General features: G+C 33.7%; 1 protein-coding gene and 1 long non-coding RNA gene across 2 annotated transcripts; one reads left to right on the forward strand and one right to left on the reverse strand.

Moving 5' to 3' along the window:
* Positions 1-905: 905 nt before the first annotated feature.
* Positions 906-2,034, forward strand: LOC140176716 (protein ALP1-like). Its single transcript, XM_072208260.1, has 3 exons — positions 906-1,193; positions 1,279-1,501; positions 1,733-2,034. The coding sequence occupies exons 1-3, from the start codon at positions 906-908 to the stop codon at positions 2,032-2,034; spliced, it is 813 nt and encodes a 270-aa protein (XP_072064361.1).
* A 1,770-nt stretch (positions 2,035-3,804) lies between these two features.
* LOC140177848 (uncharacterized) lies at positions 3,805-11,366 on the reverse strand. The gene is made up of 3 exons (XR_011869347.1): positions 10,643-11,366; positions 10,424-10,529; positions 3,805-4,015 (listed from the first exon to the last, which is right to left on the reverse strand). It is a non-coding gene; the product is annotated as an uncharacterized lncRNA (long non-coding RNA).
* Positions 11,367-13,528: the final 2,162 nt, after the last annotated feature.

Here is a 13,528-nt window from a genome sequence, read left to right on the forward strand (position 1 = left end):
TTATCAGCAAATCTTGTATCTATATACTTAGTCGGCAGCATTTTGTTGTCATGCTCTACTGAAAAATAAAATAAAAAATGATGTAAATCTGGACCATTATATCCTATGATATGGTTTGAATGCATTTATCCATATCATTGTGCCAAAAGTTAGCTAAGAATAATACAACGAACAATACAAGAAGCTTGAAGAACATATATTGAACCCATTTATCTGTAATGAATGTAGTTATAATCTCTCTGCTCTTTCTCTCAAGTCATTAGATGGCAAATTTTTTTTTAAGGCCAGAGAAAGTTAAGACCGAGTTCTCTCTTTTGTATCAATGTAATAAGTAAGATATTTATCTTTTTGTGTCTTACTACAAGAGTTGCTGGTACTTCTTCATTACTCACATAAATTAAGCATGGTTTTCTTATGTAGCTTGTGTGCACCATCCGTTTGGACAAAATTAAACTTTGAAATAAAAAATATTTATATATATATATATATCATATTCTTATATTATATATATATATATATATATATATATATATATATATATATATATATATATATATATTCCTAAACTTGTCTTCTCTGGTTGTTTCCCACTACATTGACATTGCTACCAGAAAGAAAAGAAAAGAAAAGTTATTTATATTCCTAAATTGGCCCTGCTTGATTTTTTTTTGCAGAATGGATCTCAAACAGAAGATGAAAATTATTGCCTGCTTGATTTTACATTTTGAATTAATGAATGACCTTATGGTTAAGTTGTTGATAATTTGCTATGTTTTAATTATATTGCAATTGAAAAAAAAAAGAAAAGAAAATGGAATGATAGTTATAGTAGGCAAGTAATAAGAGATGTTAGTGTTGATAGGATTATTTATTTTAGTGATCTAGCATATATAGAAAATACAAGAATGGATAGATGTGCCTTTCATGCATTGTGTAACATGCTTAAACGGGTTGGAAGGTTAGAACCAAGTAGGAATATGGGTGTGGAAGAAATGGTTGCCATGTTTTTACATATTATAGCACATGACGTCAAAATTAGAGTAATAAAAAGACAATTTGTGAGATCTGAAGAAACAATTAGTAGGAGGTTTAATGATGTATTGCTTGCTATTTTGAGATGTCATAATCTCTTACTGAAGAAACCTCAACCATTTAGCCAGGATAAAATGGATGAACGATGGAAATGGTCTAAGGTAATTTATTTTGCTAATGTTATTAAATCTCATATGGTTGGTGTTCTTTAGGATTGAGTTAATTGATCTTTGTTTTGGATTTTAGGATTGCCTAGGAGCTTTAGATGGTACTCATATCAAAGTCAATGTCCTTGAGGCTGATAAGCCTAGATATCGAAACAGAAAAGGTGACATAGCAAGCAATGTGCTTGGAGTGGTTGCTCCCGATATGCAATTTATCTACGTACTGGCGGGCTGTGAGGGTTCAGCTGCGGATTCTAGGGTATTGCGAGATGCACTATTTCGCAATGGGTTTAGTGTTCCCCAAGGTATTTTATTGAGACTTTAATATGTTATCAAAGTAACTATTTGATCTTTCATTAATTTTGTTCGATTGTGTATGTCACACTAGGTCATTATTACATATGTGATGCTGGATACATGAATTGTGAAGGATTTTTGGCACCTTATAGAGGACAAAAATATCATTTGAGTGAGTTTATTCCACATAATTAACCCAGTACAGCTCAAGAGTTTTTTAATATGAAACACTCACAAAGCTAGGAATGTCATTGAAAGGGCATTTGGAGTATTGAAAGCAAGATGGGGAATTTTAAGAGGAAGATCATTTTATCCTATTAAGACTCAAGGAAGAATTATAACTGCTTGTTGCCTTTTGCATAATCATATTAGAAGAGTGATGGTTGTGGATCCTATTGATGAGATAGAAGATCAAAATATACTTGGAGTAGATGGTGAGACGATCCACCATATTGAGACGAGTGATGCTTGGGGTAGATGGAGAGATCAACTTGCACAAGAAATGTGGAACCAATGGAGGAGAAAACATCACGCTCGATAATTGTAATAATTTTTCTATGTGTGAGGTTGTTTGTGTTCTTGTATAAGAGTTGTGCATGTATGCTTATTAGTGCAAGTAATTTTTTACTTTTGACACTTTTTTGTAACTTTCATTTGGATAATAGTAATGTTTTTTTAGTAAATTTAATTGTGATAATGTTAATTTTAATTAAAGATATTTGTTATTAGGGGTATTTTAGAAAATTTGAAAAGATTATAATCGATAATAATTTTAATTAAATATATTTTTATTAAGGGTATTTTAGTAAATTTTTTATTAGAAGTATTTTTGTAAATTCAAAATGTAAAAAAAAGTAATAATTTAATTAAACATATTATTAAGTGAAATTTAGAATCAATAATAATTTAAGTAAAGATATTTGATATTGGGGTATTTTGATAAATTTAAAAAAAATAGAATCAATAATGATTTTAGTTAAACATATTTGATATTGGGGGTATTTAAGTAAATTTAAAAAAATAGAATCAATAATAATTTTATTTGAACATATTTAATATTAAGGATATTTTAGTAAATTTAAAAACATTAGAATCAATAAACAATTTAACTAAAGATATTTGATATTAGGGGTATTTTAGTAAATTCTAAAAAAAATTAGAGTCAATAATAATTTTAGCTAAACATATTTATTATTAAGGGTATTTTAGTAAATTTATTATTAGAGATATTTTGTAAATTAAAAAAATAATGTAAAAAAATAATATTTAATTAGCTTTATATTTAATTTTTAGTCATTAATATTTTAATTTGAATGAGCAAGGGTAATTTTGACATATTACATAATATGACCAAGAAATTTAAACTCAACCAAACAAAAATTTATTTATTCCTAGGATTATTACATAACATTCCAAGACATTAAATTTTATAAACAAACATAGGTATCTTATATTCCAAGTAATCTTATTCCTAGGCATTATTCCTAAGAATGACATTCCTAGTAATAAAATTTAATCTTTGAACCACACACACCCTTAGAGGTCCAAGTGGTACATGAATCTTATCACCATAAATTTGACATTCGTGACACCGCTTCACATGGTTGAAGTAATCCTCTTCTATAGTCATCCAATAGTATCTGGCTCTGAGTATTTTTCTTGCCATGGCATGTCCATTTGCATGAGTTCCAAAAGTACCTTCATGCACTTCTTTAATGTTTTTTTCAGCCTTTTTGGCATCTACATGTTTGAGTAGAACTGTATGATAATTTCTCTTGTAAAGAACATTTTCATTCAGAAAGAAGCTCATGGCTAATCTCCTGAAAATTATTTTGTCATTTTCAGATGCACCTAGAGGGTATTTTTATTCTTAAAGGTAATATTTGATGTTGTAATACCATGGCTTTCCATCTGCCTCTGATTTCACTGTGTGGGAATGTGCAGGATGATTATGGACTCTCACTTTTATGAGTGGTGCATTCCTATCATCACTTATTTTGAACATTGAGGATAATGTGGCCAAAGCATCAGCCAAATAATTGTCTTTGCGTGATACATGATGAAAGACAATCTCATCAAAACCCTCAATTAATTCTTTGATATAAGCATGATATGGTATCAATTTGACATCATGAGTTTCCCATTCATGTAACACCCTTACTTTTAACACATTGTGATCGTACTAAAAGTTCAGGCATTACTTACATCTAATCCTTTAATTTGATACTATATTTATTTAATATTGAGCCTCGCGAATATGAACTTAATCTTTAATTATGAAAGCGAAAAGTCTTTACTTTAAAATCACACGGTCACATATCATATTCACATAATAATAAGTACATAGACTATCCAAAACTTCTTAATATACAAGTCCTACCACTCTAAAATCTCAAAATGACAAACGTCGAAGGGTAAAATAAAGTCTAAGACTAAATCAAATACAGAAAATGAAAACATATATATACGTAAAGCTCCGTAGTTCGATCGCTGCTTCGTGCCAAAACTTTCTGAACCTATCTCTGAAAAAAAAAATTTGTAGGGGAGTGAGAACATCATCCTCGAAAGAGTTTTCAGGAGAAGGTTTAAGAATTGTTATAAGAGGCTATTTAAAAGAAAACTATTTTTCAATTGTAGTGATTATCGCTCGTCTTATGAATCTTTAAAAAAAAAAACAACTGTTAATCATCCAAAACCATTTCAAAGAAACACTATTTAATTTTTCAGAAATCCAAAACCCTTATTTTCTTATAAGGAAATCACAACCAGTTTCTTAGACTGTATGAATGACCAACATGTTCCAAGCATAGGTTCATTAAGCCTGTGCTGAACCAGCTTGATTTTTTATACTTTACTAATACCTCAATCAGAAATCAATCACAACCTTCAGCCCATCACATAATCAATCAACATAGTCATCATCTCATCACCAATAATCTCAAAAGTACCACATCAGAACAAACACAGGCAAAACAGACAAGGAAAGCACAAACATAGATAGTAGTTACAGCAAATAGCTCAGTAGCAGTTAATAACAGTTTAGCAATTAGGCAAACCAAAACAAATTCAAACTCAAGAAAAACATACAAATGCATATGATGAATGCCCGTCCTATGGTTAATGAGCTCATTTGACGGTTATATAGCCAAACCCGACATGTACGATAGCTAACTCGGACACTGTCTCTCTATTGTGTATAAATATTATTAGAGGGAATACATGCCCTGTCACCATTAGAGAGAGTATGTGCCCTGTCACCATTAGAGGGAATATATATCCTATCACCGTTAGAGGGAATAGGTGCCCTGTCACCCTTACAACCAGAGAGAAAATACATACTCATCATGTAAAACCCAGAACTTTCGGAAAATCTCATTACGAGTCAATTTCAAATTATTTATTCATTAAGGATTTTAATTTCAGAAATTATTTTATTAAGGCTAATTAAATCAAGTGTTGATAATTAAATTTGGATTTTTATCTAATTTCATAATTATTGGATAATTTTCATATTTAAATTATAAAGTTTAGTAATGATAAAATAATAAAGATTTTATGATTTACTTTAAATAATTGAGATTTTAGAATTTAATACTTTAATTCTTATGAATAAAGAAAATTAATTATATCATCTCTAATTACTAAATTAGAGCATTTTTTGAAATTAATTTGTAATTTGTGATAAAATAATATTTTCTTTAAAGGTAATTTTGTTGAATTAAAATTTGTTTTCAATTACTCTATTACCCCCTAATTTTATTAAAAATTACCTAAACTACCCCTATCCTAACCCTAACCCTAGTTTTCAAAAAAACATGAAATGAAACCCTAACCCCTTTCATCCCAGCAACCGCAGCCCCCCTTCCTTCTAACATCACACATATGCACATAGAACAGAAAGAGAGAAACAGAGAGCGAACAGAGTGCGGCAAGGAGAAGGAGAAGAGAAGGAGACACGCAGGATCCGTGGGGCCCTCGCCGCCGCCGTCGCGCTGTGCCACTGTGTCCCACGCCGTTACCGCCGCCATTGCACACCGAAGGGGGAGAGAGAGAGAGAGAGAGAGAGAGAGAGAGATCGGGCAGAGAGAGGAAGATCGAGGGCGAGGGAGCGTGCAGGGGAGAAGGAGGCACTGCTTGGCCGCCGCACCTTGTCGCCGTCGTTGGAGATCTGGTGGTCGCTGTCGACCGTCATTGAGCGGCGTCGGAAGCAGAACTGCGAACGAGAGGCATGCGAGGTAGGAGCCAAATGCGAGAACGAAAGAGCACGCGGGCGCGTGCATGGGAAGGGCGGCGCTGCTGTCGCCGCCGTTGCTGAGCTGCCGCCACTGCTGTGAAGGATACGCCATTGCCTTTGTTGTCGCTGGAGAGAAGGAGACCGGAACGGGTAAGGAGGAAGGTTGTTTCTGCCACCATTGGAGTCCCGCTGCCGTTGATGCCATGGCTGCCGCACTTCTGGCCGCTGAGAACAGTTCTGTGACCGCTGGGGTCCAACCACCGCCCAGCTGCTGTTCACGTCACCGGCGTCGCCTTCGTCAGAACCACCGTCGCCACTGCCAGCTTCCATCTCCATCGTGGTTGATTATGGATGAGTGGAGGAAGCTGCCTCTGCCGCCGAAGAATGCTCTGTCGGTAAGGGTTTTAATTGTGGTTTCTGTCCTTTTGGATTTCGAGAAGGTTTTGATGCTGCGTGGTTATTATAGTTGGTCCACCGAAGCTTCTGGCCGCTACCGGGGCTACTGCCGTGTCAGTTTGGGATTTTTGCTTGTCCATTCTGCTGTTATTGTAAGTATATTTTATTTTAAACTCTCGGTGTTAGTATTCTGTTATCAATTATTGAGAATTTTGCGATGTTAATATCTCAGGGTTGAGTTTTGGAAATTATATGATTAAAATGAAAGCTGCTGCGATGTCGTCTCGCTTCGTTTCTCGTGGTTCCGCGATGCTCTGTTAACAATTATGTTCTAATTTCATTTAATATACATTTCACATTAATCCCATTTTATGTCAAATAAGTCATCGTTGCTGTGAACCTTGATTGTCACTGTTGATACTGCCTAGAATCACTGAGGTTGCTGCCGCGAGTTAGGAATAGAAAGAGGACTCTTGATGCGTTAACTTTAAAGGGTTTGACTTTAAGGTAGGAGCCTTTTCAGAAAACCACATTTTATGAATTAGAATTATTATATATGGATATTGACATGAGAAAATGTATCTTCGAGTGATTGTGTAAGTCTTATGTAAATGTTGGTTGTCTTGGATGAATATGAATACTTGATTGGCTGGGTTATTATTCGGTTTCGTGAAACGGACAGTTATTGAAATGCTTTCTTAAAGTTAATTTGTAAAAACTTTGAAATCGAGTTTATCCTGTTAGAAATTGATTTGAATTTGATTTGGTGTTTTTGAAATCTGAACATGATGCACCTTTGGAAACAACTTGATTTTGAATTGACTTGGTTTTGAACCCCTTGAAGAGGGTTGCGGAATGGTTTAGTTGGGACCCGGAAAGGGTGGCAAAGTTCAAGTTTTAGGGGAAGTGTTGTCGAAATTTCTATAAAATCCGGTACTGTAATTGGAAATGTTATTCGGGAAAATTATGAACTTAAGGCCCTTAATATTTCACTTGGAGGATTGTGAATTTAAGACTTTTATTTTCTTCACTTGAATTATTTATGAAAGTGATAAAATTATGTTTTGAAAAGAATCTTGAAAAAGAAGGTTATGCCTTAGCTTTGTTTCCTAAGAAAAGCACTATATTTTGGGTGCAAGTCATTTGGAAGAGAATTATGTTTTTAAGGCTGTTTAAAGGGTGGAAGGAGTTTAGGTTTCCTTGGATTTGACTTAAATACGGTTTATGTTGTTTGAATTTGACTTAAAGGTTTCCGTTATAGAAGTTTTAATGACTTTAAAAGAACTCAGAGCTCAATTTACAAATTCCAATTTTTGACGTTTTAGGGAGGGTTTAAAGTATTCTTTGAATTCTGGTTTAGCAAAACTAAAATGATTTCCGAGCCGTTGGAAACACTTCAGATTTTTAAACATGGGGTTGAAATTGGTTTTTGTATAGGCAAAAAAAAGACTTTGAAAATGTGGTTGGAGTAATTGATTACACGGCTCAACTTGGCTTAAATTCTATTCTTATTACTCAAATCAGGAAGCCAAGGTTTTAAAGATTTTGAACGAATTTGAGGAAATGACTTATGTTATTCTCCCCTAAAGACTTGAGACTCTGCTGAGAAACTTTTATCACCAAATCCTATTTAAGGATGAATGATTTTGAATCTCTCAGAAAAGACTTTTGATTTGGTGTGGTTTTTGAAATGTTGTGGAAAGATGTTGAGGAATGTGACTTTGTTTTAAAAAGAGAAATTTATGTTTGCGGAAAAGTGGCTTGTGAGCCTGTAATGATTTGAGAAATAGGGAGTTTAAAGCTAAGGCTGGAAGGAATTGATTTTGATTTCTAAGAAAAGAGATTTGAGAAAAAGTGATTTATGGCTTGAATGATGATTTTATGAGTTTGATGATGTTGGATAGTGGAAGTTCTATTATGTTATATGCCGGAATGGCTGTATATGATAATGAATTATGGCTGATTGTAGAATATGTTATGAGGCGGAATGGCTGTATATGATAATGAATTATGGCTGATTATGGAATATGTTATGAGCCGGATGGCTGAGTATGAATATGAATGATTTTGAGCTGATAAAGTGATTGTTGCACTTCCAATTATCTGAGATACGAGTTTTTCTGGGTGAAAGCAGTGGCTAGCCACCACATGCTCCAGGTTGAGACTCGATACTCTGCTGATCCTATGTCGTAAGCGTGGCCGGATACTGTAAAAGTTTCGGATGAGCTTGCCCCCGTGAATATAGACCAGTGAGGGTGTTGGATATGAATTATGATTATGATTGTGAATAACTCGAATTGGGGATGCACGACAAATGGACAATCCAATGGTTAGCTACCAGGACTTGTCGGGTTGGCTTTATAACCGACAGATGAGACTCATCAGCCACTAAGGCAGGCATTCATCATATGCATCTATGTGGCATTGTTTGGGTGTGCATATTATACTTGGTTTGCCTATGTGATTAATTATGTTTAATTGCTATTTGCTCTACTTGAAGTAATTGTTTGTTTGTGCTTGAACTTTCCTACTTGTGTTTGCGACTAAAACTCTGTTGGACTGTGGTGATTGGTTGTTGCTTGGATTGTTTGGACCTAAAGCCGTGGTTGATCATGAGGTGGGTCAAAGGCCATGTTTGGTTGATGTTTCTGGTTTAGAAAAGTACGAAAAAACTAAGCTGGTTCAGTATATATAAACCTTTTGAAAGGCTTTTGAATTTTTAAGAAATGAACAGTTTCCTCTTTCAGAAAAGATTTCAGATTTTTTTTTATAGTAAACCTTTGCTTTTAAAAAGATGCATAAGACGCTTATTAATCACTATAACGATTTTATCTCGCATATCCTATTATAGTAATTCTGCAACCCTATAGTGAGAACCCTTTCGAGGATGATGTTCTCACTCCTCTACAGGTCTTTTCTTTTTCAGGTTACGGACGACGAAGTTCGGAAGAGCTTATTTCTTTTTTAAAGATGATATTTCTGTATTGTTTTAGTATTTATGTTTCCCTCGCCTTTAACTTCGCAAGTTTTTTAAGAGGGATAGGATTTTGATGTAAGATATATATATATATATATATATATATATATATATATATATATATATATATATATATATATATATATCCTGTGAGTATTGTAACTTATATTGTAAGTATGAATGTATGTTTTCGAAAAATTCAGACTAAGTTTTTAAACAGACTCATATTTTAGTATTAAATATTATAAAAGTCGTCGTAATACTCGAGCTATCAGAGTGGCGCAGCCGGAAGCGTGACATTTTGATAGTTAGGGTGTTACATATCATCAAACATCCCCAATCATGACTCATTTACCATATTCATTCCAGTTCATTCATAATCATTCATCATAATCATTCATAAGTCATACTTTAAGATCATAACCTCATTTTTCTTCATTCGCATTCTAACATCATCATTCCTCCCATCACACCTCTCATTCCGTTCATCAATAATTCCAAATCAAACATAATTCATTTCTTAACAAATCATGCTCAAAATATAACTCTTTTCTTACTAAATTGAAACTCAAAGAATAATCTTTTCTTAATAAATCATACGCAAAATATAAAGCTTTTCTTAATAAATCAAAATAACATACATAGTTATTTTCTTAACAATCGAACTCAAACATCATTCTTTTCTAAATAATTCGAACTTGAAACATACTTCTTTCCTCAATAAATCAAACTTTAAACAACTCTTTCCGTAATAAATCGAAATCAAATAATATGATTCTTAAATCAAATTTTCTTTTTAAAGAATGCTTCAAACAATTTCTCAGAATTTTATAAAATTTCGGCAACATCTCCTCTAAAATTCGGACTTTGCCACCCTTCTCGGGTCCCAACCAAACCATTTCTCAAACTCTTTTCAACCATTTCCAATAAATCAAACTAATTTCAATACAAAAAAATCATTTCCAAATCTCAGAATCATATCTGATAAATCACAAAATCCATTTCCAATATTGCTTCATTTTCAATAACATTAATTCCAAACCAAGAAAATTACTTTTCATAGTATTTAATCAAACCAACTTGCCAACTCAATAATCAGAAACAGCCACAATCCAATCATCATCATAACAACCTTAAACAAAGTAAAAATTTGACTAAACATCTTCAATCAATCAATAAACCGTTCAAACAAGTATTTACATCCATTCAAGGCAACTCAGTTCAATCCATAAGACTTACGAAATCATAAAAATATATTTTTCATATTAATATCTACTTATAACAATTCTTGATAGTAAATTGAGTTTAGGAAATCGCCCCTACCTCGTTTACAACTCGATTATGCGGCAAAACTCTGGTTTCTCTCGATCCGTAATGGCAGCAGTCGCAACCTCAGTTCCAAAACAATTTCGCAGCAACCATAGTAACTCTAATCGCAATATATAATAATCGAACTCAATCTTATAGCAATTAACACCATAAAATCTCAATATAAGCTAACAAAACTGCAACTAAAAGAGTTTTTGAAACGAAAATGCTTACCGTACTAGGAGTAATGACCGAACCAAGTAGTGACAGTCCCTGTGGTGGTTCCGGTGGTCACAGAACTCCGACAACGATGACAAAAACTTTGGCGATAACACAATAGCAAGCACAGTGGTGTAGCAGTTTGGCTATGACGGAGGCAGACGACGGTGACGCAACCAGCTCAGCCTCGGACCTCTCTCCCTCTCCTTTGCGCGCTGTGTCTCTCGTGTCGGCTTCTCTTCGTCGTTCTTCTTCTCCTCCTCTGCTCAGATCGGCGTTGACGTGGTGAAAGGAGTTTTGGTGACGGTGACTAGATACAGCGGCTCCATCGACGACAGCGGCGACGTGGGTAACGGGTTTGACGGCGACATCTCGGTGATGTCTCGGACAGTAGCCACGACGCGCCATGGTCCCTCTCATCTTCTCTGTCGCACCTGGATCTCTCTTCTCCCCTCACGTTCGTTCTCTCTCTCTACTCCAATGGCGATGGGACAATGACTTGGCAGTGGTGGTGGCGGCGAGTTGGACACGGTTTGAGCAGCGGCGGTAGCGTAGCGCAGGACGCTACTCCTCCCTCTTCTCTTCTCCCTCACTCCCTCAACACTCCCTTTCTTCTCTCCTTCCCCCGATTCCATTTCCCCTTTCTTTTCCTCTCTTAATCCATCTCTACGTATGTGTGGGTATGTTTGTGTGTGTAATGGATGAGGGGTAGGTAAGAGAGGTGAGTGGTGGTGAGGCAGTGGCTAGATTAAGATTAGTGTCAATTAGGGTTTTCATTTTGGGAATTAGGGTTTATTTTTTGAAAAAATGTAAAATTAGAGATTTTTGAATAAATTGAAATTTGATTATTTTTAATTAAATTAAAGTATAAGATATTAATTAAAAATATAATTTAATTTCTTAAAGTTATTTTAAAAATATTACTTAATTATTAATTTGTTAATTGACTTTTAATCAAATATTCTAATTTAAAATTAGAGATAATATAATTAATTTTTTTATTTATAAAAATTAAAATATTAAATTTTAAAATTTTAATTATTTAAATTAAATTATATAAAATTTTTATTTTTTTATAACTGCTAAGTTTTATAGTTTAAATATAAAAAGTTATTCAATAATTAAAAAATTAAGTAAAATTTCTATTTTAATTATTAAAACTTAATTTAATTACTTTTAGTAAAATAGTTTATGAAAATAAAATCTTTAATGAATAAGTAAATTGAAAGTAACTCATAATAAGATTTTTTGAAATTTTTGGATTTTACAATTCACCTTTCAATTGATAAATTACAAGGGCAGAATTTTCATACACCTCTAGAATCTTGACTTTAAAGTCTATGGTTGCTTGAATTTCCATGACACATGCTTCATATTCAACGATATAGTTAGTACAACTGAAACATAATTTGACTGTGATGGGAACTAGCTTCCTCTCAGGGGATGGGAATACTGCTCTAATTTCGTGACCTAATGTGTTAGAAGCTCCATAAAAGAACAAGGTCCACTTTTTTGCCTTTGTTGATGTTTTGCTTTCATCTAAGGCCATTATGTCCTCATAATAAGGAAATTCAAATTTCTTTGCCCCATGATCTATTATGGGTTGATGGGCAAGGATTCATCTAAAGCACTCCCTTTTATTGCTTTTTGGGCAATATAAATTATGTCGTATTCAGGCAAAAGAACTTGCCAACGAGCAATTCTTCCGGTTAGTGCCACCTTTTTAAATATGTACTTAATTTGATCCATTTTGAATATCAACCAAGTGTTGTGATACAACATATATTGTCTTAATTTATGAGCTGTCCATGCCAATGCACAATATGTTGGTTCTAATAATGAGTATTTTATCTCATAATTGGTGAGCTTTTTGCTTAAGTAGTAAATAGCATGTATGTTCTTTCCTCCCAGATTCATTATTTTGTCCTAGTACGCATCCCATAGATTTATCAAGTACTATCATATACAGAATGAGAGGTCTTCCTCTTACAGGTGGTACCAGTATTGAAGGACATTTTAGATATTATTTGATTCTATCAAAAGTCCTCTGACTTTCATCATTTCACCGTACTGTTTGCTTTTTGCATAACAGTTTGAAAATTGAATCACATGTGACAGTTAATTGAGATATGAATCGAGCGATGTAACTCAATATTCTTAGAAAACCCATAACTTCTCTTTTTGTTTAAGGAGTGGACATTTTTAAGATATCTAGAATCTTATTCAGATCAACTTCAATTCCCTTTTTCATTCACTATAAACCCCAATAATTTGCCTGATTTCACACCAAACATGCACTTCACTAGTTTGAGATTGAGCTTGAGCTTCCTTAATCGCTAAAAGAGCTTCTCCAAATCCGTAACATGAGATTCTGCTGTTTTTGACTTGGCAGTCATATTGTCAACATAAACTTCTTGTTCTTTATGTATCATGTCATGGAACAAAATTACCATTGCTCTTTCATAAGTCGCGCCTATTCTTTAAACCGAAAGGCATTACCTTATAGCAAAATGTACTTCACAGTGAGATGAATGTGATTTTTTCCATGTCATCTCTTGAGTTTGAAAAACTAATATTTAATTAATATGATGAACAAATATTATAAAAGAATTATTAATTATTTATATGATTATGTTATGTTTGCATGTAGGAAAATAAGTTTGGAAAATTGGCCCAAACTATTCATACACTATGGTCCATCAAAATTAAGACCAATCAAACCCATAACCCAAGTATGAGGAACTAAAAGAAATGAATCCAATAGTCCACAAGCCTCGTACAGTTACCCACTTCATACCTCACTGTACTTGAACCTAAAATTCAATTCAATTAATTTTTCTGAAGCTTCCACCAAAAGGTAAGTCCTCTGTTCTCTCTCCTCTCTCTCTTCACTTCATTCAC

Source organism: Arachis hypogaea, chromosome 2, assembly GCF_003086295.3.
Source record: "Arachis hypogaea cultivar Tifrunner chromosome 2, arahy.Tifrunner.gnm2.J5K5, whole genome shotgun sequence".
Classification (NCBI taxonomy): domain Eukaryota; kingdom Viridiplantae; phylum Streptophyta; class Magnoliopsida; order Fabales; family Fabaceae; genus Arachis; species Arachis hypogaea.

What these genes read in the sequence shown, in the direction of transcription:
- LOC140176716 (XM_072208260.1), top strand. Translation starts at nt 906, where the DNA reads ATGGATAGATGTGCCTTTCATGCATTGTGTAACATGCTTAAACGGGTT. An exon ending in AACGATGGAAATGGTCTAAG is followed by an intron (nt 1,194 to 1,278) that starts GTAATTTATTTT and finishes TTTGGATTTTAG; the next exon opens with GATTGCCTAGGAGCTTTAGA. An exon ending in TGGGTTTAGTGTTCCCCAAG is followed by an intron (nt 1,502 to 1,732) that starts GTATTTTATTGA and finishes ACACTCACAAAG; the next exon opens with CTAGGAATGTCATTGAAAGG.